Here is a 27,553-nt window from a genome sequence, read left to right as displayed (position 1 = left end):
ACACTGTCGCATATGGCAGTGAGCAGAATCACAGATGTTGATGATACAACATAATTAGTATTCTTTTATGTAAATGAAGGCTGTCAGTGTTACCACAGTGTCTATACTCTTGCAAGCTGGAATCTCTGGGCTCACCGAGGCTAGACAGGATTCCTAAAAAAAATCCCACAATTTTTTTATATCCAGACCTGAGGAGAAAAAATTAAGAGGGAAGAGGAGAGGAAAAAAATAACTCAGGGAGGGGAAAAAGGTGGGAAAAGGGATGTTTGCAACTTGGAAAGAGGAGGTCAAATCAATCCTTTGTTTAGTTGAGGATTTCCAAAAGTGCTTTTCCCAAAGGAGAGATGTGGGGGAATTTCTGATAAATCAACACCTCAGTGATTCTCTGGGTGTTCAAGTGGCCACTTGAGCTCTCCTGTGGAGTTCAGGAGAAATAACTGAAGAAGCTTTGATTTTTCTCAGAGAGATTCCATCCTCAGCACCAACATCCCTGATGAAAGGTGGGAATTCAAGCAAATCTGCATCATTTGGGGCCACTAAAAATCCATTTCCTCAGCCTGGCCAGATCCCTGCCCACCCAGCTCAATCCCTGCCTCAGAGCTTTGGCAACAAAGCCTCTGTTAAACTTTGCACCTCATCAAACGATGTTTTAACCAAATATTCTGTATTCCAGCTAATTCAGCCTCTCGTGGATTATTCCAACAGATCCATTTTTCCAGTCTCTTCTACCTCTGGGCAGGTTTTTCCCCCATTTTTCTCTCCTCCGTGGCTCTTACTTTGTTGCACTTGACAACTCTTCATTGTTTCCTTTTTATTGTTTGAAAAACCACCTAGCGAATGAAATTTAATTCAGCACAGCTTTTTTTTTTTCTTTTTTTTTTTAAATCTTTCCCCCCTTCTCCTCCCCCTGTCTCTCACCAAGTGATCGAAGCAGCCAAAAATCCAAGTGATCACAGGAGGGGCACATTTTTCCTCCCTTTATTTTTTTTTTATTAACTCCCATTTTTTCCCCCCTCTGCCATATGTTGGGTCATCCACTACAAAAGCCTCACGATTGAAGAGGCTACAACATGTGATCAGCAGATTTTACAGCCTGCCCAAAAGGAAAAAAAAAAAATGAAAGGAGAGAATGAAATTCCAGAGTGCCTCTTGGGTGTGACGTGTCTCGACAGCTGAGAATTTGGGTGCAATTCTGGAGAATTCTGGAGGTTTTTTGGAAATAAATTAGTTATTTTTTCACTGAGGGGGTTAACGATGCTCCAAACCAGCCCTACCAGCGTTCCAGGGATGATTTCTTTGCATCACCAGGATATTTTTTCTCTCCCTCTCCAGGGCTTTGAAGCTGCCTTGCAGTGAGGACTTCCCTGGTAATTAAATTCTCCGAGCTCCTCCAGGACTCCTCGGGAAGATGAGGCTGCTGGGCGCTCGGGACGCGGCGGCGCGGAGGAAAGGATGTGTCACCTCCACTCCGTGAGTACCTGGCTGCCTCTGACTGTGCTGCTCTTTCAGGACACTCTCAGACTCCACCATGGTGTGGTGAAAATTGCAAAAATTCAAGGTTCTTAAACTGTTGGGTTGGAGTTTCTATACTTGTGAGGCACAACAAATATGCTTAACCACCATAGGCTACGATAGGAACAGCAGCAGGTGTAACCAGCCATGAGCACCGTGGTGTGAGCACTTATTGGTTCTAATAGTTTTACAATCATATAACTTTCAAATCCAAATTGTGCCTCTAAAATCCTTTTCCTTGTGTTTTTCACCTCCTGAGGTCAGAGCAACAACACCTTCTGTGAGACATGGATAGATGCAAATGTGGGGAATTTGGGGTGTCCTGTGCAGGGCCAGGAGTCAGATTTGATAATCCTTGACAATTTTTCAAAGTCAGGATATTCCATGATTGTATGAAAAGACATTTCAGATCCAAATCACGGCTCTGAAATCCTTTTCCTTGTGTTTTTCACCTCTCCAGGTTGGAGCAGCGATGCCTCCTGTGAGACATGGATAGATGCAAATGTGGGGAATTTGGGGTGTCCTGTGCAGGGCCAGGAGTCAGATTTGATGATCCCTGTGGTTCCCTTCCTTTCAGGATATTCCATGATGAGATTTCAAATCCAGATTTTGGCTCTGAAATCCTTTTCCTTGTGTTTTTTGCCCCCCCAAGGTCGGAGCAGCGATGCCTCCTGTGAGACATGGATAGATGCAAATGTGGGGAATTTGGGGTGTCCTGTGCAGGGCCAGGAGTCAGATTTGATAATCCTTCCAACTCAGGATATCCCATGACCCTACAAAAAGAGATTTCCAATGCATGCCACGGCTCTAAAATCCTTTCCCTTGTGTTTTTCCCCCCCGAGGTTGGAGCAGCGATGCCTCCTGTGAGACACGGAAAGATGCAAATGTGGGGAATTTGGGGTGTCCTGTGCAGGGCCAGGAGTCAGATTTGATAATCCTTGACAATTTTTCCAAATCAGGATATTCCATTATTGTATGAAAAGAGATTTCAAATGCATGCCATGACTCTGAAATACTTTCCCTTATGTTTTTCACCCCCCAAGGTCAGAGCAGCGACACTCCTGTGAGACATGGATAGATGCAAATGGAGGGAATTTTGGGTGTCCTGTGCAGATTTGATGATCCCTGTGGTTCCCTTCCAATCAGGATATCCCATGATGAGATTTCCAATGCATGCCACAGCTCTAAAATCCTTTCCCTTGTGTTTTTCCCCCCCGAGGTCGGAGCAGCGACGCCTCCTGTGAGACATGGATAGATGCAAACATGTGGGGCGGCTACGACTCGCCCAGGACCACTCGATCCTGAACCCTCAGAAGTGGCAGTGCGTGGACTGCCACACCACCGAGTCGCTCTGGGCGTGCCTCAAGTGCTCCCACGTGGCCTGCGGGAGGTACATCGAGGAGCACGCCCGGCGGCACTTCCAGGAGACCCGCCACCCCCTGGCCATGGAGGTGCACGAGCTCTACGTCTTCTGTTACCTCTGCCAGGACTACGTCCTCAATGACAACCCCGAGGGTGACCTGAAGCTGCTGAGGAGCTCCCTGTCGGCCATCAAGGGGCAGAGGAGCGGCAGGACGCTGCGCTCCATGGCGCTGGGGGAGGATGCGTGGAGGAGGAGCCCTCAGGGTCAGTCCCAGACCCTCACAGCGCTGTGGCACCGGCGCCAGGCCCTGCTGGCGAGGGCGTTGAGGACCTGGTTCCACAAGAGCTCCCGGGGGCAGCTGAAATTGAAGGAGAAAAAGGAGCTGGAGGAGCTGGAGAAGAAGAAGGAGGCGGCTCGGCGGCGGCGGCAGGAGATGAAGAGGCAGCTCCTGGAGGAGCTGGCCAACACCCCGCCGAGGAAGAGCGCCAGGCTGCTGTCCCACGTGCACAGGGAGAGTCTGATCCCAAGGAAATTCAGGGAGGTGGCCACAGCTTCCCCTACCTCAAGGCAGGTGCAGAGCAGCAGATTCAAGCAGTTCTATTCCATCCGGCGGCAGCCCCTGATGACCCCGGGGGTGACGGGGCTGAGGAACCTGGGCAACACTTGCTACATGAACTCCATCCTGCAGGTGCTCAGCCACCTGCAGAAGTTCCGGGAATGTTTCTTGACTCTCGATCTCTGCGAAACGGAAGAGCTTTTAGCTAAAACTGTGAACGGGAGGGCCAGGGTGCCTGGCAAACTGGCCAATGGGGCTGCTGGCGTGGAACCAGGGAAGCTTGACAAGGTGGGATCGTCCACGCAGAGCTCACCCGCCAGCCTGAACGGGAGCTCCTCCATCAGCCGCAGCTTGGAGCTCATCCAGCCCAAGGAGCCGAGCTCGAAGCACATCTCCCTCTGCCACGAGCTGCACACCCTGTTCCGGGTGATGTGGTCAGGCAAGTGGGCTCTGGTGTCCCCTTTTGCCATGCTGCACTCCGTGTGGAGCCTGATCCCGGCATTCCGTGGCTACGACCAGCAGGACGCTCAGGAATTCCTCTGCGAGCTGCTGGACAAGGTGCAGCAGGAGCTGGAGTCGGAAGGCACCAAGCGCAGGATCCTCATCCCCTTCTCGCAGAGGAAGCTCACCAAGCAGGTCCTCAAGGTGGTCAACACCATTTTCCACGGGCAGTTGCTCAGCCAGGTATGGAACTGCTTTTCCCAGCAGCTTTTCCATGGGTTCAGACAGGTATGGAACTGCTTTTCCCAACTGCTTTTCCATGGGCTCAGACAGGTATGGAACTGCTTTCCCAACTGCTTTTCCATGGGCTCAGACAGGTATGGAACTACTTTTCCCAACACCATTTTCCATGGGCTCAGACAGGTATGGAACTGCTTTTCCATGGGCTCAGACAGGTATGGAATGACTTTTCCCAACACCATTTCCCATGGGCTCAGCCAGGTATGGAACTGCTTTTCCCAACTGCTTTTCCATGGGTTCAAACAGGTATGGAACTGCTTTTCCCAACTGCTTTTCCATGGGTTCAGACAGGTATGGAATGGCTTTTCCCAACACCATTTCCCATGGGCTCAGACAGGTATGGAACGGCTTTTCCCAACACCATTTCCCATGGGCTCAGACAGGTATGGAACTGCTTTTCCCAACACCATTTTCTGTGGGCAAAGCCAGGTATGGAACTGCTTTTCCATGCACTCAGACAGGTATGGAACTGCTATTCCCAACTGCTTTTCCATGGGTTCAGACAGGTATGGAACTGCTTTTCCCAACACCATTTTCATGGGCTCAGACAGGTATGGAACTGCTTTTCCCAACACCATTTCCCGGTTGGAAAAGCTCAGGCTTTTCCATCAGGATCGTTTGAAGCTGTTCACCCTGAGGAATGAGGGCTCCGTGTTGAGGACCCCATTAAGGAGTGGCTCAGGAGCAATTCCTGAGGAAAAAATCCATTGAGTTGCTGTGCAGATGCTACTATTTCCATTCCTGTCACAAATTTATCATGAATTCACTTAAATTCTGCCACTTCTGGATGAAACCTTCACAAGTGCAGAACTTTCAAACCCCTAGTTTTAGTGTTTGAATGTGTTTCAAGGTGTTTAAATATGTTCTCCTATGAGGAAGGAAATAAATCCCATCAAGGTGAATGATTTTTTTGGTTGAGAATTGAGAAAGCAATTTCAATTATTTCAGACATAAAAAGTGTTTTCTCTCCACTGCCAGACCTTTGTCTGTGGAGCTGCTCTGCTCTTTGGGTCCCAAATTTCTCTGTCCTAGATAAATTTATTGAAGGCCTTCAGGTACATTTAGGGCAGACAGAACCTATTTGAGAGGCTGCACCCAAAATGGACCACGAGTTCTTCACATTTTATAAGTTGTGTCTATTAATACATTGAGCCTTAATCCTCCAATTACACCTTCAGGTGATGATGTTAATTACTCTGAGTTTGCTCCCCCCAATTCAGTGTTGTTCACATATTTTGGGGCTCTGAGACAGCAAAGTATCCTTGGATTTCCCAACTGAGAGGAATTATTTTGTCTAAAATGCTGAGAACAGAAGTTTTACAACTTTATAATCACTCCAGACTTACACACTAAATCACAGATCCACAAAAAACAAGCTAAAAATCCTGATGCATCACCAGCTGAGTGTCCCTCTCCACCCCCCAGGTCACCTGCAGGACGTGCAACTACAAATCCAACACCGTGGAGCCCTTCTGGGACCTTTCCCTGGAATTCCCAGAGCGTTACCACTCCCTGGAGAAGGGAATCATCCCAGTGCAGCAGGCTGAGTGCATGCTGACCGAAATGTTGGCCAAATTCACCGAGACTGAGGCTCTGGAGGGGAGGATCTACGCCTGTGACCAGTGCAACAGTGAGTGGGGTGGGACTGTCCCTGCCGGGGACACCTCCTGGGTGGGGCTGGGAACACGAATTGGAGCCTGGATGGGGAAAAAATCTGCTTTTCCTCGCTGCTCCTGCTGCTTGGGTTCCTCCTGGTGGTGGTTTTGGTTCCCTTGGGCTCCAGTTGGGCTCTGAGGTGCCATTTTTTGGCTCTGCTGTCTCATTTTTTGGCTCTGCCATGTCATTTTTGGTTCTGAAATGTCATTTTTTGGCCGTGTCATGCCATTTTTTGGCTCTGCCATGTCATTTTTGGTTCTGAAATGTCATTTTTTGGCTGTCTCGTGCCATTTTTTGGCTCTGCCATGTCATTTTTGGTTCTGAAATGCCGTTTTTGGCTGTCTTGTGCCATTTTTTGGCTGTCTCGTGCCATTTTTTGGCTCTGACATTGCATTGTTGGCTCTGATGTGTCATTTTTTGCCCCTGCCATGTCACTTTTTGCTCCTGCCTCATCATTTTTTGGCTTTGCCGTGTCATTTTTGGATCTGAAATGTCATTTTTTGCCCCTGACATGTCATCTTTTTGCTCCAACATTTCATTTTTGCCCCTGCCTTGTCATTTTTTGCCTCTGCCATGGAAGTTTTTGCCTCTGCCATGTCACTTTTTGCCCCTGCCCTGTGACTTTTTGCCTCTGACATGTCATTTTTTACCTCTGATCCCTTATTTTTCCCTCACCTCTGCCACCCAGCAGCACAGTTCACCCCAGGTTTAACACCAGCATGCTCAGAGCTGCTCTCCCTCGTATGGAGAAGACTTCAGGGATTTTTGGGGTGAGAATTTTTTGGATTTAAACACAAAACAACCAACTTTGCTCATCCCTGAGTGGCAGGAAAGCTTTTCTCACACATCACCTCTGTGCTGCCTGTTCTGGATTGAATCCCTGAGCCAGAAATCTGATTTTTTGAGGTGCCAGGTGAGAGTTTCATCTCTCATTTTCTCAGGAAGCACCAAAACCTGGCATTACCCTGGGAATGTGATTCCTCCTTTCCTGCAGCAGCTCGGAGTGAAAGTCCTTTTATCCCTGAAAATCACTTTATATCCCCATGCAGGACTGAAATTCTTTGGCTTTGGAATTCTTTCCTATTTATGGCAAATGTTCATTCCCTTGGGAGCAAAATGCCCATGGTTTGAGTGGCAACCAAGCAGCTGGAGCAGCAAATATTTGCAGGGATCTGTTCTCTATCAAATGGCAAATCTGTTACCAAACATCTTTCCCAGAGTGTTGGGAAATAATCCCTGCCTGGATGAGATTGGAACAGAGCCAGCTGTGCCCTGAATAAATCCTCATTCCCAAATTCAGCTTCGGCTTAACTCGGTTTGCTTCGATTCTTTGGGAGGGAAAAAACCAAAAAAGAAATGAATTTTAATGGCTACTTCAGAATTAAACGGCTTTTAAGGAATCCTAAATGCTAAGGAAATATTTTCCAGCTGGGAAGGAGTCAGGGAAAAGGCCCTGAGTGCCAGGAGCAGTCAGGACACTGCAGGAGCAGCCCCACTGAGGTGCACAAATCTAATTAGCAGGTACAGTCCTGACTGGGAGCTCTGACAGCCCCACCTGTCTGCCTTCTGCTCCTCTTCCCTGGCAAGAGCAGGGAGGAATTCTCCCTCTTCTCTTTGCTTTGTGGGGATTTCCTGTTGCTGGGAGCATTTTGTGCCTTTTTTTTTTAATACTCCTGAACCTCCTAAAAGCTTCTGTGAGGAACTCAGAGCAACAGAGAGAATAAAATACCAAATATTTCTCTGTTGGAATTCACCTGCTGGAATTGCTGCAGCCCAGGATAGCTCTGGATTGATATTCCTGGTGTTTTTCCACCTCAGAGGTGACAAATATTGGAGAGTTTTGATCCCACAGAAGTTCCTGCTCCCTGCAGGAATTCCTAAATATTTATCCCTGTATCCATCCCCGTGCTGGAATAAAATAAAATAAAAACCACCCTGGGCTGGTTTTTCTCTTTAGGGAATCAACTGGATCCTAACAATCTTTGCCTTGGTGGTTTTGGGGTTTTTTTTTTGGCAGGCAGACGGCGAAAGTCTTCTCCTAAACCTCTTGTTCTGAGTGAAGCTAAAAAGCAGTTGCTGATCTACAGACTACCTCAGGTCCTCCGGCTGCACCTTAAACGCTTCAGGTGAGGCACTGGATGATGTTTTTTTGGGGGAAAAAATCACCAAATGTGGGCTTTTAACTTCCCTCTATTCCTGCTAATGGGAGGTGTGTGACTTCTGACCCACAAGGTTTGTGAAATTTTCTCAGCTTGGCCTGTTTGCAGGGTGTTTTCTACCACAGTTTCATATTTTGTGCATGTTAATCCTTAATTTCCTTCAGTTTGGCTCGAGTTTGGAAGGATCAGTCAGTAAGCTGAGTGGAAGATTTGTTGGAGGTGGGAGATTGTGAGGGTTGAATGGTTAAATGCCAATATTGGCTGTTTAGCTGTTGAATAAACAGCAGAAAAAGCTCAGAATATTAGGATGATTTCCTAAAATGGTTAGGCTGGATGTGGAGGGATTATATTGATAGAAGTTAGGGTTTTAAAGGTGGTCACAGGAGAAATCTAGCTCAACAATATCCCACCTAAAAGAAAAATACATCAATATCCCACCTAGAACAAAAACCCTCAGTGGCAGGGGGAGATCCCAGCAAAACCAAAAATCATCAGTGGAAGGAGAAGATCTTACTAAAACCAAAAACCATCAATGGCAGATGGATGTTTAGATGAGTCTGATCTGTTTAAACAATGGCAATGTTTAGATCCCAACTGAAACAAAAACCACAAATAGCAGGAGATCCCACCAGAAACAAAAATCATCAATGACATGGGGAGATCCCACCTAAACCAAAAACCCTCAGTGGCAGAAGGAGATCCCTCCTGAAACAAAAACCACAAATAGCAGGAGGAGATCCCACCTAAAACAAAAATTGTCAATGGCATGGGGACATCCCACCTAAAACAAAACTCATCAGTGGCAGAAGGAGATCCCACCTAAAATAAAAACCCCACAAACAGCAGGAGACCCCACTTAAAACAAAACTCCTCAGTGTCAGGAGATCCCACCACAACCAACACCACCAACAGCAGAAAGAGCTTTATGTGAGCAAAAAACAACAACCACAACCCCCCACCACACCCACCAACAGCAGAAAGAGCTCTATGTGAGGGGTGGCTGGAGAGGATTTTGGGGTGAAATCAGGGGATTCAGGAGCCATGCTGATCAATTCCTCCCCAGCCCCGAGCAGCTCCACCAACAGCAGCAGGAGCTCTCTGTGAGGAGTGGCTGGAGAGGATTTTGGGGTGAAATCAGAGGATTCAGCAGCCCTGAGCTTAGCAATTCCTCCCCCACCATAACCAACACCACCAACAGCAGAAAGAGCTCTATATGAAGGGTGGCTGGAGGGGATTTTGGGGTAAAATCAGGGGATTCAGGAGTCCTGAACTGAGCAATTCCTCCCCCACCATAACCAACACCACCAACAGCAGAAGGAGCTCTCTGTGAGGGGTGTCTGGAGGGGATTTTGGGGTGAAATCAGAGGATTCAGGAGCCATGCTGGTCAATTCCTCCCTCACTATAACCAACACCACCAACAGCAGAAGGAGCTCTGTGTGAAGGCTGGCTGGAGGGGATTTTGGGGTGAAATCAGGGGATTCAGGAGCCCTGCTGAGCAATTCCTCCCTCACCATAACCAACACCACCAACAGCAGAAGGAGCTCTGTGTGAAGGGTGGCTGGAGAGGATTTTGGGGTAAAATCAGAAGATTCAGGAGCCCTGAGCTTAGCAATTCCTCCCCAACCATAACCAACACCACCAACAGCAGCAGGAGCTCTATGTGAGGGGTGGCTGGAGGGGATTTTGGGGTAAAATCAGAAGATTCAGGAGCCCTGCTGATCAACTCCTCCCCAACCCTGAGCAGCTCCACCAACACCAGAAAGAGCTCTATGTGAGGGGTGGCTGGAGGGGATTTTGGGGTAAAATCAGAAGATTCAGCAGCCCTGAGCTGATCAGCTCCTCCCCACCCCCGAGCATCTCGGCAGTGTCCCTTTGTGTTGCAGGTGGTCTGAGCGCAATCACCGCGAGAAGATCGGGGTCCATGTCCTCTTTGAGCAGGTATTAAACATGGAACCTTACTGCTGCAGGGACTCTCTGTCCTCCCTTGCCACAGAGACCTTTGTGTATGACCTCTCGGCTGTGGTGATGCATCACGGGAAGGGGTTTGGCTCAGGACACTACACAGCCTATTGCTACAACACGGAGGGAGGTGCGTGTGCTGGCAAAAAAAAAAATCCCAAATCACTCCTCTCCCCTCCCTCGGGATTCCCTGCAATCCACTCCCTGCCCTTCAGTAGTTTGTCTCCCCACGTGTGTTGCTATTTTTGGGGGTTTTTTTTGGGTGTTTCTGGGGTTTTTTTTTGGCTGGGAATGGTGTGAATGCTTCGTTTTCAGGGGAAAAAAAAAATACCACAGAGGCACTGCGTGGAGCTGTTCCAGCTTTGCTGGGGTGAGAGGATGAACAGAAAGTGTTTTGAGGCTGGACAGGAACTATTCACGAATAACATCCGCAGGGGGCTGTGAAATTCCAGCTGCTGGATCAAGTGTTGGCTCTGCCTCCCTGCCTGCACAGCCAGGGGACAAATTGCCCTGCCCCAGGGAATTTTTGTCTGCTTTAATTGAGCTTTTTGGGCTGTTTAAATGAAGATTTTTGATATTTCTAAAGCACATAAAAAAAAAATTTTAAATGTTTTCCGGGTTAGAAAATCATAGGTTAGAATAGAAACTCTTAGGTTAGAAACGTAGAGGAAAAGCTGGAACTGCTCTTTCTCCTGTGGATGTTTCCTCTGAGCAGTTCCAAAATCCAAAGGGATCCTGCCTGAGCTCACCACCTCTTTTTTCCCCCTTTTTTCCCCAGGTTTTTGGGTGCACTGCAACGACTCCAAACTGAATGTATGTAGCGTGGAGGAGGTGTGCAAGACCCAAGCCTACATCCTCTTCTACACTCAGAGAACAGTGCAGGACAAAGCAGGAATCCCAGAAAAACAACTCCAAGCTCAGGTGCCACCCAAACCCAGTGACAAGGACAGAAGACTGACATTCCCATGAGAAGAGGGGGAACTCTCCCAGGTTTTTTTTTTTGGGAGCTGTTGGTGTTGATCTTTGCCCCTGTTTTGGGGGAAAAACCTCTCGCTGCAGGAATGGGAGCAGAGCAGGATGTTTGTCTGGAAAAGCCTCTGGAGCTTGTTGGAAAAGTCTTGGGGTTTTGAGTGTTGGCTCCAAAAAAAAACCAGAAAAAAAAAGAAATTAGCAAGTTTGATGCTGTGGATTGATCCCCTGTCAAAGAGGAATGGTGGGAGAAATGGGCACAAGCAGCAAACAGGAGAATCCACCTGGCTTCAGCACCCTTCAACCCCTAAAAAAAAAAAATCAAATTCCAAGAGGAACAGGTACAGTACCCTTTGGCCACCCCCACTGCCAGGAAGGAAGGAGTTTGCTGCTCCCAGAGCTGTTCCTGCTGGAGAAATGTTTAAATTCTCCTCAGTTTTCCCTCTGCTGCCCCTGGGACACCAATTTCTTTGCCCTTCTTGAAGCTCTGGGTGTCAGTGGCATTGAGGCTTTGTCACCCTCTGGGGTTTATTCCCTGAGCTGGCAGCTAAATTCCCTCAAAATGGGATTTTAATGCAGTTCTGCTCTGGGGAAAATGTGATTCAACACCAAAACAAACCCCAGGAATGTCCCTGCATGCCACATCTGGCAGCCAAAGCAAATCCTGCACTCCAGGATTGGGAAGAATTCATAAAAGTTCATAAAAGAACATAAAAATTCATAAAAGTTCTGGCAGCAGAAGTTGGAATTTGGGGGTAAACTCCCCATTTTTGTCCAGATGGGGTTGTTTTTCCTCAGGGAGGGTTGGCACAGCTCTGTCCCTGCTTTTGGGGTGGAAGATGTCCCCAAATGGTGGCTGTCACACCATGCAGCCCCGAGGGAAGGCAATGCCCACAACCCCTCTGAGCTCTCCATTCCTGCAGAGTCATCCCAGGGGAGGAATGTAGGGAAATCCCAAATTCCACCGTGGAATTTGGAGCTGGGGAGGCTGCAAAGGAGATGTCTGTAGCTGAAATCAGCCTGATTTTTGGAATTCTGTGGCAAACACAGAGCCTTAGTGGACTATTCATGGTCACTTCTCAGCCTACAGTTGCACCTCAGGTGTGGTTTTTTTTTTTGTAATTTTGGGGCTTGGCTGTTGACATTTCATGTTTGAATCTGAATTTGAGATGTGATGTCTGTTCATCTGGGTTATTTTTTTAAGTGAAATGACCTAAAATACCAGGTTCTTAAAAAAACAAAAAGGTTTCATTTCCAGGCAGGGAAGTTCTCCAAGTGTTTTTCTTCCTCTGTTTTCTCCTTTTGTCTTGTCAGATAAACACAAGCTGCCCACCTTTGTTTTTGGGGGATGGAAGGCTCCCAAATCCCACTTTTTTCCTGGGATTTTCAACCTCCTCTCCCTGGGCAAAGTGAGCACAGCAAGCACAAAACTCAGATTGTGTCACACGAGGTCCCTTCTGCCCCTAAAAATTCCCATTTCCCATATTCTCACCAAGATGCTGCTGTGTGAGCCTAAAAGAATGTCTTTTTTAACAATGAAATACCATTTTGGGGTAGTATCCCTTTGTTTTTTTGGAGATCAGGCAGTTTGCAATGGTCCTGATGAGAAAGGTTTGGTTTTGCATCTCTAAATGTAGCAGGGTTTGGAAAAATCCCTTATGGATGTCCTGGGATTTAATTGGGAGGGAAATCAAATTAATCCCAATGCAATGGGACAAATTGAGATCCAGGGATGGGAAACAGGCTCAGCCAGGGAAAAAAAAACTATATTCCTGAAGGAATCAGAAGTGCTTGTGCTTCGTGGATTCATCCAAGAGCAAAACAGGCTCTGGGAAAGAGAGAAATTGAAAATTAAAAGGCATAAAAAAATGAAAATTAAAGGTGTAAGAAGTGACTTGAGCTGAGCTGGAAGATCCTGCAGTCAGAAATTTGCCCTGATTGGGAAGGAATTTATTGAATTTGCCTTTTCCAATCCCCTGGTGAACAGGAGGGATGTCCTTCCTTGGGATAGAGGAGCCAGGCTGGAGTTTGGGTGGATTCCCTGGATTTTGGGTGGATTCCCTGGATTTTCAGTGGATTCCCTGGATTTTCAGTGGATTCCCTGGATTTTTGGTGGATTCCCTGGATTTTCGGTGGATTCCCTCAATTTTTGGTGGATTCCCTGGATTCTCCAGCAGTTTCAGCCTCCAATTCCTGCTCCAAGTTCATTCCTGATGTCACTGCCTGGAGTGTCCTCCTCAAGGACATTCCCCAGGCAGCAGCAAGTGACAAGAGAATCCAATTAATTAATTAAGGGCTACAAATGAAGGAGACAGGGGACACTCCTTGGGTTCCTCCTGAGGGATGATCCCTCCCAGAATTATTCCATAATTCCTGAACATTCCTGGCTCTCTGTCCAGCTTTTCCTCCAGCCAGGTTTGTTCCCAAATCCCTCCTGGATCCATGGCAAGGCCTGACCCCCAGCTGGGGGGGATTAATGGGAGCAAATCCAAACTGAGATTAACTCCAAAGGGCCTGAAATGTCCTAATTAATCCCCTTTTCCCAGCTGCATCACCGGGATTATCCTAACTTCATAAAGAATTTTGGTTTCTTTGCAGGACATCCTAACAGCAGCTCTGAAAAACAGCATTTGGAAGGATTTTTATGGGGAGTAGGATGAGGTTTTTTAGGGTTTTTTTGTGAGGGAGGGGGGCACAAGAGGAGCAGCTCTGTCCCCAAACCCGAGGAGAATGTCCCAAACTCAACCCCCTGTGAAAAAAAAAAAATATCCAAAGAATGTGAAGCCATTCTGAACCCCACAGCCAGAGCTCGGGGCTGGGAGCTCCTCCTGCTCCTCCACAGCACCTCGGAGGAGCTGGGCTGTAACCCGGGAGTAAATCAGTGTGTAAACTGTGAGTAAATCCCAGCCGCAGCTCCCAGCTGCTGCTGCCGCTGTCCCCAAAGCTGTGACAAAGCTGTGACAGCCTCAGCCCAGGGCACTCAATGCTATGCAACACCCAACGGCTCCTCCTCCCTCCACAGCCATCATTCCTTCACTTTTCCCAGCTTCCCACTGACATTTCCCAGGAAACTCGGCGGTTGGAGTTTCCCCCAGAGTGGATTTTTCCCTGGCAGAAGCAGCTGATGGGTCTGGGCTCGTCCCTCTGCCTCTAGGGGTGTGAAATATAAATCATGTTTTTATGATTTTTTTTTTTTTTGGTAAATCTTTTACTCTTTTTACACCTTGTTTTTTGTAAGCTGAAGTTTCTTATTAAAAAGAAAAAAAAATGAAAAAAGAAACGCCAGAGGGTTGTGCTGTTGTTCCATAAATTTTAATAAACATTTAGGGTTGGGGTTACAGCAGGGAATTCCTTGCACATCCTCGAGGAAACAATTCCCAACAGAACGGATTGGAAATCAATTCTCCCTCTCAGCATTAACCCTTTTTTTGTCCTTGTCACTGCTCCAGGCAGGACAGGGAGGATTCAGAGCAGCCCCACGGCTCCAGTCCTAGTGGGAGGGCAAACTCTGCTCCAGCAGCTCCAGCTCCGTCCTGGGACAGGAATTAGCACCGTCAGGGAGGTGTTTAATACAGACACCCAAAAAACACACACCAAAAAACACACACCCAAAAAACACACACCCAAAAAACACACACCCAAATACAGCTTTACAACTTGGGGTAAAGGGATGGTTTAATACAGCTTTACACCTCTGTGAAGGGATGGGGTGGGAGTTGGTGCCCCTGGGGTTTGGTTCAGCCTCGAGGCCTCAGAGGGCTGCAGCTCCAAATTCTGACAAGCATGAACTCTGTCCAAACTCAGACAGAACCCAGGGGATGGCTGGAGCTGCGCCAGGGAGGTTTAGGGTGGATTTTGGAAAAGGTTCTTCCCAGAGAGGAAGAATGGGAACAGCCCTGAGAACTCCAGGAGAATTTGGGCAATGCCCCCAGGGATGCAGGGTGGGATTTGGGGTGTCTGTGCGGGGCCAGGGGTTGGTTTGGATCCCCATCCCACCCCCGTGGAGCCCCTGATCCCCACACTGACCGGGGCTAAGGGACAGGCTGTGGGGCCATCAGGTCGATGTCCGTCAGGTTCCGTGCCACCCACACCCCGGCAGCGAACAGCCCCAGGTTCACCAGCAGGTTCCTGCAATCACAGAATCGTCACCGAGGGTGGGAAATCCCTCTGGGATCATCGAGCCCAAGCTGTGCCCGATCCCCACCCTGAGTGCCACATCCAGGTGACACCTGCAGGGCTGAGCACTCCAAACCTCCCTGGGCAGCTCCAATCCCTGCCCACCCTTTCCATGAGTAAATTCCTGCTGATGTCCAAGCTGAGCCTCCCCTGGCCCAGCCTGAGGCTCTTCCCTCTCCTGCTGTCCCTGTGCCCTGCGATCAGATCCCAAATCCCTCCTGTCAGGGAGTCTGCAGAGCCACAAGGTCCCCCTGATCCCCTTTGCTCCAGGCTGAGCTCCCCCAGCTCTCTCAGGATTCTCCCAACCCTTCCCCATCTCCCTCAGGATTCTCCCAGCCCTTCCCCAGCTCCCTCAGGATTCTCCCAACCCTTCTGCCGCTCTTTCCCTTCCCTTCCCTTCCCTTCCCTTCCCTTCCCTTCCCTTCCCTTCCCTTCCCTTCCCTTCCCCTCCCTGCCCACTCTCCAGCCCCAATGTCCTCCCTGAGCCGCGGAGCCACAGCTGGGCACAGGGATTGTCCTCAGCGCCCAGCCCGGGGGGACAATCTCTGCCGGACACCATCCCGATCCAGGCCGGGAGAGACAGCGGCAGCGCGGAATCGCGATCCTCATCCCAGCTCTGAGCTCTGCTCCGGCCTCGACCCCGACCTCCATCTCGACCCCGATCCCGATCCCATCCCGGTCCCGATCCCGACCTGCGGAAGTCGTTGCGGTCGGTGGCGAAGCGGAAGGCGCTGCGCAGCCACGCTCGGATGCCCCGCGGCGGTGCGGCCACAGCTCCTGCCGCTGCTCCTGCCGCTGCTCCTCCTCCTGCCGCCGCCGCCATTACTGCCGCCCGCCCGCGCCGCGCGATGACGTCAGCGCTGCCGCGTGACGTCAGCGGTGCGCGCCGAGCCACGTGCGGGATTGGGATGGGATTTGGGATATGGGATATGGGATTGGGATATGGGATAGGGGATATGGGATGTGGGATATGGGATATGGGATATGGGATTGGGATATGGGATATGGGATATGGGATATGGGATATGGGATATGGGATATGGGATATGGGATATATGGGATATGGGATATGGGATATGGGATGTGGGATATGGGATATGATATGGGATATGGGATATGGGATATGGGATATGGGATATGGGATATGGGATATGGGATATGGGATATGGGATATGGGATGGGATTTGGGATATGGGATATGGGATATGGGATATGGGATATGGGATAGGGGATGTGGGATATGGGATATGGGATATGGATATGGGATATGGGATATGGGATATGGGATATGGGATATGGGATATGGGATATGGGATATGGGATATGGGATATGGGATATGGGATATGGGATGTGGGATATGGGATATGGGATATGGGATATGGGATATGGGATATGGGATATATGGGATATGGGATATGGGATATGGGATATGGGATATGGGATGGGTTAGGGGATATGGGATGTGGGATGTGGGATATGGGATATGGATATGGGATATGGGATGTGGGATATGGATATGGGATATGGGATATGATATGGGATAGGATATGGGATATGGGATATAGGATTGGGATATGGGATATGGGATATGGGATATGGGAGATGAGATGGGATGGGATGGGATAAGGATAAGGGATAGGGATCGGGATGGCATCAGGATTGGGATCGGGATGGGATGGGATGGATTGGATGGGGATCAGAATAGGGATGGGATTGGGACAAAGACCAAGATGGGGATCGGGATGGGCACCGCAGCGTCATCCCGGGGTCGCCCTTGCCGGGGATCCAGAGGGTACCCGGGACAATCCTCGTGTCCCCATGACCCCTCAGGCTGGCCCAGGTTGGCTCTCCGGGCACTCCCACCTCGGGAAATCCCACTCCAGCCCCGGCACAGCCCCACCGTGCAGCGATTTGGATCCCCAGGAGCAGCTGGGATCCCCAGGAGCAGTTGGGATCCCTGGGAACAGTCGAGATTCCCGGGAATATCTCTCTGTGCACGATAGTCTCCGTAGGTTCTTGACCAAAACAAGCCCAGTAACTTCTTGGTGAGGTTGTGGTTACAAGTTTTAAACCCAGCACTCTTCACTCCTGACACTTCACATTCTTTTCACTTGTAACTAACTCTTTTCTATGATTAAATCGAGTATCAGAGTATTTATAACTCTTTTCTATGATTAAATCGATTATCAGAGTATTTATAACTCTTTTCTATGATTAAATCGATTATCAGAGTATTTATAACACTGGGAGTGATGCCCGAAAAGCTAGGCTGGAAATAAATCCCCACAGACTGATGGGTAGAGCAGATATTTCTTCATTATTTGTTTATTATATTATTGTTATATAGCAGATATTTGTTGATTTTGGCGCTGGAGGTGAGGGGGATTGCTGCTCCTAACTCACCCACCTCTGCCAAGTGCTGTGCTTTATTTATTCAGTAATTATTGCTCAGTGTTGCTATGGCGTTACAACATCATCAAATACACCCTGGAAATAATTTACATCATGTTATCTCACGGTTATGAATAGTTCTTCTGCACTGTGCTTGTGCCTCCCAAATTCAGGTGGTCTTGGGGTCTCCAGTGAAGGCTCAAGGTGTTCCCTTTGTATGAACTTTCCAGCTTTGTCTCCAGAGCTTGAGCAGTTTTGGTGTTCCATGGTCTGAATTCTTTATTTCGTGGCTAATTGGCTTTCCAGTTGCCAATTTCTCATTATTTCATGCTGCTGCTCCCCAGTATATCTGCACATTATATTTTTTAAATTACAGTTGTCCATTTTTTGAAACTATCCACCTAGCTAGTTGAAGGTTTTGGGGGTTTTTGGGGTGGTTTTTTTTTGGTTTTTTGGGGTTTTTCTTTGATTGGTTTGGGTTTTTTTTAATTGGTCTTCAGCATTAAGCAACTAGTTAAGCATATATTAGCCATTACATTATATAGAAAGTTATGATTTAGGTTGTATTAGTATAGAAAGTTATTATTCAGGTTATATTGATATAACTTGAGCTAGATGAGCTTGTGACTTTGACCCAAGCTGTAGGAGCAGCAGGAGCACTGAGATGGAGCCTCAGGTGGAACCCCAAACCCAAGAGCTGCCCATTTTTGGGGTGCTCAGTGTCATGGGAATGAGGTTCCTTCAGGATCTCTTGTGGAACGAGGACTGTGGTTATAAGGAGGTTGTTTATTATTATTATTATTATTATAATTATAATTATTATTATTATTATTATATCAAGCTTTTAGCAATGAGACTAATTCCTGCACGGAATTTCTGAAATTAGCAGAGATTTTCTGTGATTTTCCCATTTCTCTCTGGGGACACCCAGGTCCCCAGGCCAGGCTTGGATGAGACCTGGATCCATGGGGACATCCTGTCCATCCATCCATCCATCCATCCATCCATCCATCCATCCATCCCTCCATCCCTCCCTCCCTCCCTCCATCCCTCCCTCCCTCCATCCATCCCTCCCTCCCTCCCTCCATCCTGTCTGTCCTGCTGCTGCATTCCCTCCCCAAATCCCAGCGAGCTAATTGATCCACCAGCCAGCCAGCAAATTGATTTATGGCAATTAGGGCCTCTCATTAAGGCACCAGCTGGAGAGCTGGGGGTGATCTGCCTGGGTTAGCAGCCTTGGGAAGCAGCCAGCTCCCACGGGCTGCCCGGCCCCACACCCTGGTGGGAGTTTTGGGAGTTTATTCCACTTCAGATTTAGGGTTTTCCCATTTATCCCCATCCTTTCCTGACTTTTGGGATCAGCGAGGCTCCCTTTTCTCCCCCCTCTTTTCTGATTTTTGGGATCAGTGAGTTCACCCCAAGTTTCCTTTTCTCCCTCCTCCTTTCCTGCCTTTTGGGATCAGTGATTGAGTTCACCCCGAGGCTCCCTTTTCTCCCCCTCTTTTCTGATTTTTGGGATCAGTAAGTTCACCCCAAGTTTCCTTTTCTCCCTTCTCCTTTGCTTAAATTTGGGATCAGTGATTGAGTTCACCCCAAGGCTCCCTTTTCTCCTCCTATTTTCTGATTTTTGGGATCAGTGAGTTCACCCTGAGTCTCCCTTTTCTCCCCCTTTTTTCCTGATTTTTGGGATCAGTGAGTTCACCCCAAGTTTCCTTTTCTCCCCTCTCTTTTCTGATTTTTGGGATCAGCAAGCTCAGCAGATCCTCCCTTTCCCCTCATCTCTTCCCCCTTTCCCGGGAGGTCACGCACTGCCCTCACCTCATCCCGCAATTCGCCCTGCCGGCTGCACCAGTTCACACCAGTTCCTTATCAGCTCCTCCCAGCCAAACCCCCAACTGCCGCCGCGGATGTTCCCGGGCCAGGGGAGGTGAGAAACCCGCCGGGGGCAGGGCGGGATGGTTGGAACCCCCCCGGCTCCGGGGGTGGCGATCCCGCGGGGAATGCAGGGCCAGGCGGGGGAGGAGAGGCTGGAGGCGCCTGGCTGCCCCGGGAGGTGATGAACTGGGTGGGCAGTGGGTCGGGAAGACCCTCCGAGCCGCGGCTCCGGGGCGTGGCGGTGCTGGCTGCGGTGCCCGCAGGGGACGGACACGCCGGGAGGTGACGGACACGCTGGGAGGTGACAGACACGCTGGGAGGTGACAGCCACCGGCGGCTCCTTGTCCCCGCCCGTCCTAGCTGCTCGCCGGGCATGGCAGCGCCGGCAAAGGTGGGTGTGATGGAGCTTTGTCCTGCCAGGGCTCTCCAAACCCTCTCACCCTTCTCTGCCCCTCCTTAGCCCCGCTCCGGCCCTGGGGATGGGGGTGCTGCGCCCCGGAATATCCCAATATGCAAGTTTGGGAACTTCCCGCGGAGCACGTGGCTGATGCGGATAACGCTGGAGCTGGAGGGCGGCAGGCGCTGGGTTTTTGTCCTGGGGGTGCAGGGATCCCCTGGGCACAGAAATTCCATATCCTGGAGCTCCAGGATCCGCTGGGTTTTTGTCCTGGGGGTGCAGGGACCAACCCTGGCACAGATACTCCATATCCTGGAGCTCCAGGATCCGCTGGGTTAGTTCCCTGGTAGTGCAGGGACATCCCTGGCACAGATACTCCATATCCTGGAGCTCCAGGATCCCCAGGATCCGCTGGTTTAGTGCTCTGGGGCTGCAGGGACATCCCTGGCACAGAAATTCCATATCCTGGAGTTCCAGGATCTGCTGGGTTGGTGCTCTGGGGGTGCAGGGATCCCTCCCGGGCACAGATATTCCGTATCCTGGAGCTCCAGGATCCTCAGGATCCCCTCTTCCCTGGATCCTCCCTGCCCTGGGGGTGCAGGGACCCTCCTGGCACAGATATTCCATGCCCTGGAGCTCCAGGATCCCCAGGATCTCCTCTCCCATGGATGCTCCATGCCCTGCCGGTGGACTTTTCGCGGGTTTTTCCTCCCACCGCGCTGGAGGATCCGCGGTTTCCGGAGGAATTTGGCTGGCCCCGGGCGGGCAGGGAAGCGGTGCTTCCGCCAGGAGCGGAATCTGTGCCGGGAGCGGGATGGGAAGAGGAAGGGAAAGGCGCGGGGGGAGGGATGGGAGCCCTCGGGAAAGCTCCGGGTGAGATCCTCGGGAGGGGATCGCTGCAGCCGGAGAGTGGGGAGGAATGAGAGATGGTGGGGCGGCGGGATTGGGGTGTAGGGGGGCGGGATTGGGGTGTAGGGCGGCGGGATTGGGGTGTAGGGGGGCGGGATTGGGGTGCAGAGATGCAGTATTTGTGCTCAGGGGTGCGGGATTTGAGTTCAGGGATGCGGGATTGGGGTGCAGAGATGCAAGATTTGGGGCTCATGGATGTGGGATTTGGGTTCAGGGATGCAAGATTGGATTCAGGTATGCGGGCTTTGTGCTCAGGGATGCAGGATTTGGGGTGCAGAGAGGCGGGATTGGGGTGTAGGGGATGCAGGATTTGTGCTCAAGGATGCAGGATTTGTGCTCAGGGGTGCAGGATGGGGTTCAGGTATGCGGGATTGGGGTGTAGGGGGGCAGGATTTGTGCTCAAGGATGCAGGATTTGTGCTCAGGGGTGCAGGATGGGGTTCAGGTATGCGGGATTGGGGTGTAGGGGGGCAGGATTGGGCTCAGGGATGCAGGATTTGTGCTCAGGATTGAAGGATTTGGGGTTCAGGGATGCAGGATTGGGGTGCAGAGATGCAGGATTTGAGTTCAGGGATGCAGGATTTGGGCTCAGGTGTGCGGGATTTGGGGCTCAGGGATGCAGGATTTCGGCTCAGGGATGTGGGATTTGTGCTCAGGGATGCGGGATTTGGGGTTCAGGGATGCAGGATTTGTGCTCAGGGATGCAGGATTTGGGCTCAGGGATGCAGGATTTGGGGTTCAAGGATGCAGGGCGCTCCATCCCCCCCCACCCCATGCTCCAGTGCGGCTTTGCCCGACCTGAACTGGCGCACCAGGCAAACCCACAATTTAGGGACAAAAGTTGATTTTTCTCTCTGTACCTCCGTCCCGCCCGGCGCTGTCCCTGCGCTGCCATTAACTCCTGCCAGCCCGGGCCGGGGGACAGCTGGTGGCTCTGGGAGCTCAGCCCCGGGTCGGGGACAGGCACTTTGGGGTCAGAGCATCCCCCAGTCTCTGTCCCGCACAGCCGGGCGCGGAGGGACTCCCCTGTCCCCGTCGAGATCCCAAATCCCGTGGGAGCTCAGGGGATGCAGTGCCAGGATGGCGGGGGGCTCATCCAAACCTTGGGGACATTCTGGTGGTGACACGTGGCAGGGCCAAGCAGAGCCCGGGCAGGCAAAGCTCAGCAGTGTCACCTTCCCTGGTGGCGGTGCCAGCAGCCCCGGAGGTGTCGCAGCGCTCCGGGTGGCACCTGGCTGGCAGCGTCCCCAAGCCGGCAGTGACGTCCTGTGGGACGTGCTCACCCCTCCCAGCGGATCTCGCAGCCCCCGGCGCCTCTCTTGGGACAAGGACAGCCTCGGGGCAGGATGTCCCCCCCGCGGGGCTCCGCTCGGGGTGTCCCCGGGGAGGTAGGTGGGTTGGGGACACTGCCAGCGCGGGGAGGGAGCGGAGGAGCCACCCGGGGTGACAGTGGGTGCTCTGTGCTCCATCCCGGGATGCAGGGGAGCCGGGAGAGCTTTGGGGTGGGACTGGGGATAATTCGGGCTCTGTGGTGGGTTCCTGCCGCAATGAGGGTCTCACGGCTCGGCTCTCTCCACAGCCCGGCCCCTGGTGGGATGGGCAGCGGCCGCGTCCCCTGCTCGGCCCCGAGGACACCTGGGATGAGCCACCCTGGGAGCAGCGGGGCAGGAGAGGCCGGCGGAGGTGGCGCCCGGTAAGGGACAGGGCTGGCGGGATGTGTCCCAGGGATGTGGCACAGGCACGGGGGAGCTGCGGGGGTGGTCAGGGAGACCCTCCCGGGCACGAAAAGGACCTTCTGGCTGGTTAAATCCTTCCCCAGAAGGAGTCTGGCCATGTTTGGATCAGGTCAATGACCCTCTGGCTTCCTAAATCCTTCCCCAAAAGGAGTCTGGACACATCTGGATCCAGTAAAGGACCTCCTGCCTCCCTAAATCTTTCCCCAAAAAGGAGTCTGGACATATCTGGATCCAGTCAAGGACCCTCTGGCTCCCTAAATCCTTCCCAAAAATGAGTCTGGCCATGTTTGGATCCAGTCAAGGACCCTCTGGCTCCCTAAATCCTTCCCCAAAAGGAGTCTGGCCATGTCTGGATCCAGTCAATGACCTCCTGCTTCCCTAAATCCTCCCCCAAAATGAGTCAGGACATGTCTGGATCCAGTCAAGGACCCTCTGGCTCCCTAAATCCTTCCCCAAAAGGAGTCTGGCCACATCTGGACCAGCTGTGGAGCTTGCCAGCAGTTTGTGTCTAAAGGATTCCACAGCCTTTGTGCAGCTTTGTCCCCCAGGGTTAAGAGTGGAGCTTTGTCCTCCAGGACTAAGAGTGGCAAAACAAATATATTTACGTAGGTTAAATAAATAATTTGTTTTAATTGGTGATGATGGTTGGGCTAAAGGAGCTTCATCAGCTCTCCACAAGGCAGTGTGGATGGTTATAACCAGGGCACTTTGAATTAAATCGATAGTTTCCAAGTTAAATCAGGAATTATTAGGAGAAATATAAAAATACAAAAGGAGAAGTTGATGTTACTCACCCAGATCCACACGAATCTCTCTGCCTCAGCCTCGAGGAGTGACCTTGAAGGGCTCCAGAGAGGAATTCACACTCCCTGCTAGGAGAGCTGTGCCGTTCAAAAGTGGGATTGAACTTTTCCGGCGTGAAATAATGGATGTTGGGGGTTTTTCTTGGACCGTTTATCCTTAACTGAGTGATTGCTGCTCTCTGGTTCCTCCCAGGAAACATCTGCCCCCCACCATCCCTGCCAGTCGCTCTCAGTTCAGGAAGCTCTGGGTTTCACATCCCCGTGGGGTTTCGTTTTGGGATGGCTGAGTCAGGCTGCTCTCAGCGCTCCCCAGCACCACGGGCAGCCTGAGCCTCCCCTCAACGGCTGGAAATTTTCGCAATTCGGTGAAATCCGAGCTGTTTCACCCTAATTGCATCCTCCTGCAAGGAGGGATTCACCCCCAAATCCAGGGCAGCCCAAAGCAGGAGCTCCTTTGGAAGCAGGAAAGGCAGGAGAGAGGGAACAGCAGGAAAACCACATCCCAACGTGCTGTGTCCTCACCAGTGGCCATTCCCTTTGCAGCCACATCCCAGAGCCTTCCCCGGCCCTGGTGACATCCCTTGGGGTGAGGAGGACAGGAGATGGGCACCCTATGACTGTCCCCAGCCAACCCCTTGGGACTGCAGAGGACCTGAGGAGGACTTCACCCAGGACACCTTCACAGACGAGTGGCACCGGGTGAGGGGGAGGCAGGCTGGGGGTGGCAGCTTTGAGTGTCCCCAGGGTGTCCCCATCCTCATGGGCAGCGATTCCCCATTGCAGCCCAATCCCAGACCCTTCCCCGACCGTGGTGACGTCCCTTGGAACGAGGAGGACGGGAGATGGGCACCCCACGACTGTCCCCAGCCACCTCCTTGGGATGACAGAGACTTCCCAGGACCTGAGGACGGCTTTGGAGAGGGCTGGCACCCGGTGAGGGGTGGAGGGGCTGGGGGTGGTGGCAGGGGCCACTCACTGGTGACAAGGACAGTGTGTAGGGACTCTGTGCAGTCACAGCACTCCTGCCTAAAGCCACCCTATTCCCTGCAGGAGCAGCCTCCCGAGCCCTGGCCCGAATTCCTGCCCGAATTCCCCGAGGAGGAGCAGCACCTCCCCTGGCCCCCCGCCGGCCCTCCAGGGTGGGTGCCACACCCTCGGGTGGCACTCGAGGACACCTGGGCTGGGCAGAGCGTGGCGACACAGCCACAGGTGACACCGGGTGTCCCCTCCCAGCCTAACCCCCCACCCTGGGGCTTTGTTCCCGCAGGATTCCAGGAGGTTTCCGGGGTCACCCCCCGCCCTGGAGCCACCATCCCCGGGGGGGAAGGCGCGGCCGCCGGCCCCGGCAGCTGACCCTTGTCCCCCGCGTGTGGTTTCCACAAGGCCCGCGAGGTCAGTGCTGCCCCTCGGTGCTCTCCATCCTCCCCCGGAGCAGGGCAGGGCAAGGAATCCCTCCCGTTGTGTTTCCTACCCCGCAGGGCACAAGCCACACTCCAAACCCTCTCCTGCCCCCTCCAAGCGGAGCCAGCCGGAGGCCAAGAAGGAGCTGCAGCCCCCAGATCCTCCCCAGCCTGCTGCTGCCAGCCCAGGAGCTGCAGAGAGCCCGGAGCAGAGCCAGGTGTGGGGTTTTCCCTGTCCCCCCATCCCATCCCATCCCATCCCATCCCATCCCATCCCATCCCATCCCATCCCATCCCATCCCATCATCCCATCCCATCATCCCATCCCATCATCCCATCCCATCCCATCCCATCCCATCCCATCCCATCCCCATGCCTGTGCTCGCTCTGAGCCTTGAACCATGTTGTGGTTTCCTCCAGGATGTGCCAGGGGGGAGTGGGAAGGTCCTGGAGCCCCCCAGTCCGGCTGGGACCCCTCTGGCTGCTGATCCCGGTGCTGCAGAGCCGGAGAAGGTGGCAGTGGTGACACCGGTAGGAGATTCCTCCACTCCCAAGGATGCTCCAAACCTCTGGAGCTGCCTGGCTCAGGGGTTTCTCTGGCTGCTGTAACTCCCTCTTCTCTCTCATCCAGCCCTTCTGCTCTCCACCTCGCTGTCTCTCTGCCAGGCATGGCATTTTTCCAGGCTCTTTTCCGTGATTTCCGTGGGGTTTTGGCGCTCTGTCCATCCCATCCCCAGCTCCTCATGTCCTCACGCCACTGCCTGTCCCCAGGTGGAGCTGGAAGCTGAGCAGAGCCCTGTGGGCAGCCAGGATCAGGATTCCTGTGCTTTGGGAACAGATCCAGCCCCTCCAGAGGAGAGCTCTGCCGGGATCCAGGAGCACCTTGAGGTATGGCACTGCTGGGGGGTAACACAGAGACTCCCCAAATCCTCATTTTATTTTATTTTTTTATTGCCACCCCAAAGCAGAGCCTGCAGGGAGGCACTGTCCCCTCTGTCCCCTCGCTGGGGATGCTGCAGCTCATCTGTGACGCTCTGCACAGGTAGAGCTGTGCCGTCCAGGTGTCCCCAAGGCTGGCCCAGGGGATGGGGCACATCCCCCGAGCCCAGCAGCTCCTCCAGACCCTGCCAGGAGGGAATTCCTGCAATCCAGCTCCTCTGGAGGGGCAGGGGCTGAGCTCAGCCCACCTTGCCAGGAGCAGCAGCTGAGTGGAGCTGGAGAAGCCAAAGCAGAAGCTGTCTGGAATGGGGTGAGTTCTGGAGCTCCATGGCGTGTCCCCACCTGGGTGACAGCCCCTCGAGGCCACAGCTGCCCATGTGGCCACACTGTCCCCCCACAGCCACCACCCTCTCTCTCCCACAGCCTCTCCAGAGCTTTCAGCCACCCCAAAACTCTGAGGAGTTCTGCCCTCAGCAGTCCTGCCCTCCCAGAGCTGCAGCACAGCCCGAGGCACAGCCCAGCCAGGCTCCTCCTGCTGCCTGCACCCCACCAGAGACCCCCCTGGCACCCCAACACCCGCCTGGGCCCCGTGAGACAAAACCAGTAAGGGGTCCTTGGGGTCACCATGGAGGTGGGGTGGGGACACTGGGCTTGGGGACATTGCTGTGGGCAGAGAGGGATCCCTGCAGGATCCTTGCTGGGGTTAAAGGGCAGCTTTGTCTGGAGGCAGAGCCCGTATCGGCCCGGAGATGTGAGGAACGGGAGACGGCTGGGAAAGCAGCCAGGGAAGTGGCTGGAGGCTCGGGAGTGCTGGGGCGTGAACGACCCTGGGACTGGAGCTCTGAGGAAGCCCAGGAGATCCCTCCAGAGCAGCTTAATCACTGCCTAACGAGGGAGAGAAACTGGGGCAGAGCGAGAGCAGGGACAGCTCTGGCACCGGAGGGAAGGGTGACAAACCCACGGCTCCATCCACATGGTGACAACTCCTGGGCCAGTTTGGCTCAGTCCCTTTCCCCTCTGACCCTTCCTTGCCTTTTCCAACTCCCAGGCTGTGTCTGGCCAGCACCAGCTCTGCTCTGTGCTCCCAACACCCTTCCCGGGCGGCATCGATTGTCGCTCCAAAGCTGTCCTCGCCAGGACAGCAGAGATCGAGCTGGTGAGTCCTGGCAGTGCCTGGGGAGTGTGGGATGAGCTGCAGGGTGGGGGGGACTCACCTGAGGACATCTGCAAGCGATGCTGGGTGCTGAGAGGTGTGAATTTGGCATTTTTGGGGGTGCTGGTTGCGGGAGAAGTGGTTTGTAGGCAATAAGGCGTTTGCAGGAGAAGTGGTTTTTGGGCAATAAGGCGTTTGCAGGGGCTCAGAGTCTGCGGGGAGCTAAAAATAAGGGCTGTTGCTGCTGGTTTTGGGGTGCTGACCCCGTGAACCTCCCCTGCAGTCGTACCAGCAGTTCAGCCTGACCGTCGCCGTGGTGGCCACCATGCTGCTGCAGAAGGAGCCCTCGATGGAGGCGGCGCTGGGGGTGGCACTCAGGGCCAACCTCCGCCAGTGCGGCATCCACCACCTGCAGGAGCTCGAGGACTTCATCAACAGCTATGACTCGGCCACTGCTGGCCTCTGATGGCAGCCAGCCCCTCCTGCCAGCGGGGTGGGGGGGATGGGGGGCTGGGATGGTGCTTTGGGGGGCTCAGGGGGGTGTTGAGCTCACGGTGGATGTGTTAGCAGTGCCTCTCTCTCCTGGAGGAGGGTAAGTTCGGTTTTAGCCCTGCCCCAACCTCTGCGTGCAGGAAAAGTTTTACTGGTTTTACTGGAGGGTGAGGGGAGGGAGGGCAGCAGCCCCTCTCGTCCATTCCTGATTCCCAGGGATGTGTCCCCAAGCCCCGGCGGGTGTTTTTTTGGGTTTAAATCTAGAAATAAACCACGTTCTCTTTGCAGCCCTGGCCCTGGCATTGTTCTGTTCCTGCTCTCCTGGGGCAGCTCAGGGAGGAGTGAACCCCAGCTGTGGCAGAGGGC

General features: G+C 52.5%; 3 protein-coding genes across 14 annotated transcripts in view; 2 read left to right on the top strand and 1 right to left on the bottom strand.

The window, feature by feature from the left end:
- Positions 1-14,196, top strand: part of USP49 (ubiquitin specific peptidase 49) — a 28,497-nt gene extending 14,301 nt beyond the window's left edge. Inside the window, exons 2-7 of one of the 2 annotated variants that reach the window (XM_085082799.1) lie at positions 1,333-1,470; positions 2,732-4,115; positions 5,598-5,802; positions 7,846-7,954; positions 9,872-10,077; positions 10,726-14,196. In XM_085082799.1, coding sequence (XP_084938925.1) covers positions 2,760-4,115; positions 5,598-5,802; positions 7,846-7,954; positions 9,872-10,077; positions 10,726-10,916 — 2,067 coding nt within the window. In that variant the 5' untranslated portion in view covers positions 1,333-1,470; positions 2,732-2,759 and the 3' untranslated portion in view covers positions 10,917-14,196. The remainder of the gene's footprint in view (positions 1-1,332; positions 1,471-2,731; positions 4,116-5,597; positions 5,803-7,845; positions 7,955-9,871; positions 10,078-10,725) is intronic. The other variant, XM_085082800.1, reaches the window with a different exon arrangement.
- A 10-nt stretch (positions 14,197-14,206) lies between these two features.
- TOMM6 (translocase of outer mitochondrial membrane 6) lies at positions 14,207-15,955 on the bottom strand. Of its 2 annotated transcripts, none has more exons than XM_085082808.1 (3): positions 15,785-15,955; positions 14,937-15,044; positions 14,207-14,442 (listed from the first exon to the last, which is right to left on the bottom strand). In XM_085082808.1, the coding sequence occupies exons 1-2, from the start codon at positions 15,913-15,915 to the stop codon at positions 14,948-14,950; spliced, it is 228 nt and encodes a 75-aa protein (XP_084938934.1). In that variant the 5' UTR covers positions 15,916-15,955; the 3' UTR covers positions 14,207-14,442; positions 14,937-14,947. The 2 variants fall into 2 exon arrangements, with proteins under 2 accessions (XP_084938934.1, XP_084938933.1); XM_085082807.1 differs by having other exon boundaries at positions 14,207-14,449; positions 14,943-15,044; positions 15,785-15,954.
- Positions 15,956-19,484: 3,529 nt separating this feature from the next.
- On the top strand, positions 19,485-27,474 carry LOC146427010 (uncharacterized). Of its 10 annotated transcripts, none has more exons than XM_085082736.1 (13): positions 19,487-19,750; positions 22,244-22,357; positions 23,747-23,902; positions 23,987-24,136; positions 24,254-24,342; positions 24,471-24,595; positions 24,682-24,821; positions 25,024-25,134; positions 25,375-25,491; positions 25,646-25,852; positions 25,966-26,145; positions 26,591-26,698; positions 26,979-27,474. In XM_085082736.1, exons 1-13 carry the CDS (start codon positions 19,733-19,735, stop codon positions 27,159-27,161), a joined length of 1,698 nt encoding a protein of 565 aa, XP_084938862.1. In that variant the 5' UTR covers positions 19,487-19,732; the 3' UTR covers positions 27,162-27,474. The 10 variants fall into 10 exon arrangements, with proteins under 10 accessions (XP_084938867.1, XP_084938866.1, XP_084938863.1 ...); XM_085082734.1 differs by lacking the exon at positions 19,487-19,750 and adding an exon at positions 21,919-22,052; XM_085082740.1 differs by lacking the exon at positions 23,747-23,902 and having other exon boundaries at positions 19,486-19,750.
- The last annotated feature ends 79 nt before the right edge of the window (positions 27,475-27,553 follow it).

This window comes from Lichenostomus cassidix, chromosome 26 (assembly GCF_008360975.1).
Source record: "Lichenostomus cassidix isolate B80296 chromosome 26, HeHo_3.0, whole genome shotgun sequence".
NCBI classification, from domain to species: domain Eukaryota; kingdom Metazoa; phylum Chordata; class Aves; order Passeriformes; family Meliphagidae; genus Lichenostomus; species Lichenostomus cassidix.
The sequence above is the reverse complement of the archived record's forward strand: the minus strand, read 5'-3'. Positions and strand labels throughout refer to the sequence as shown.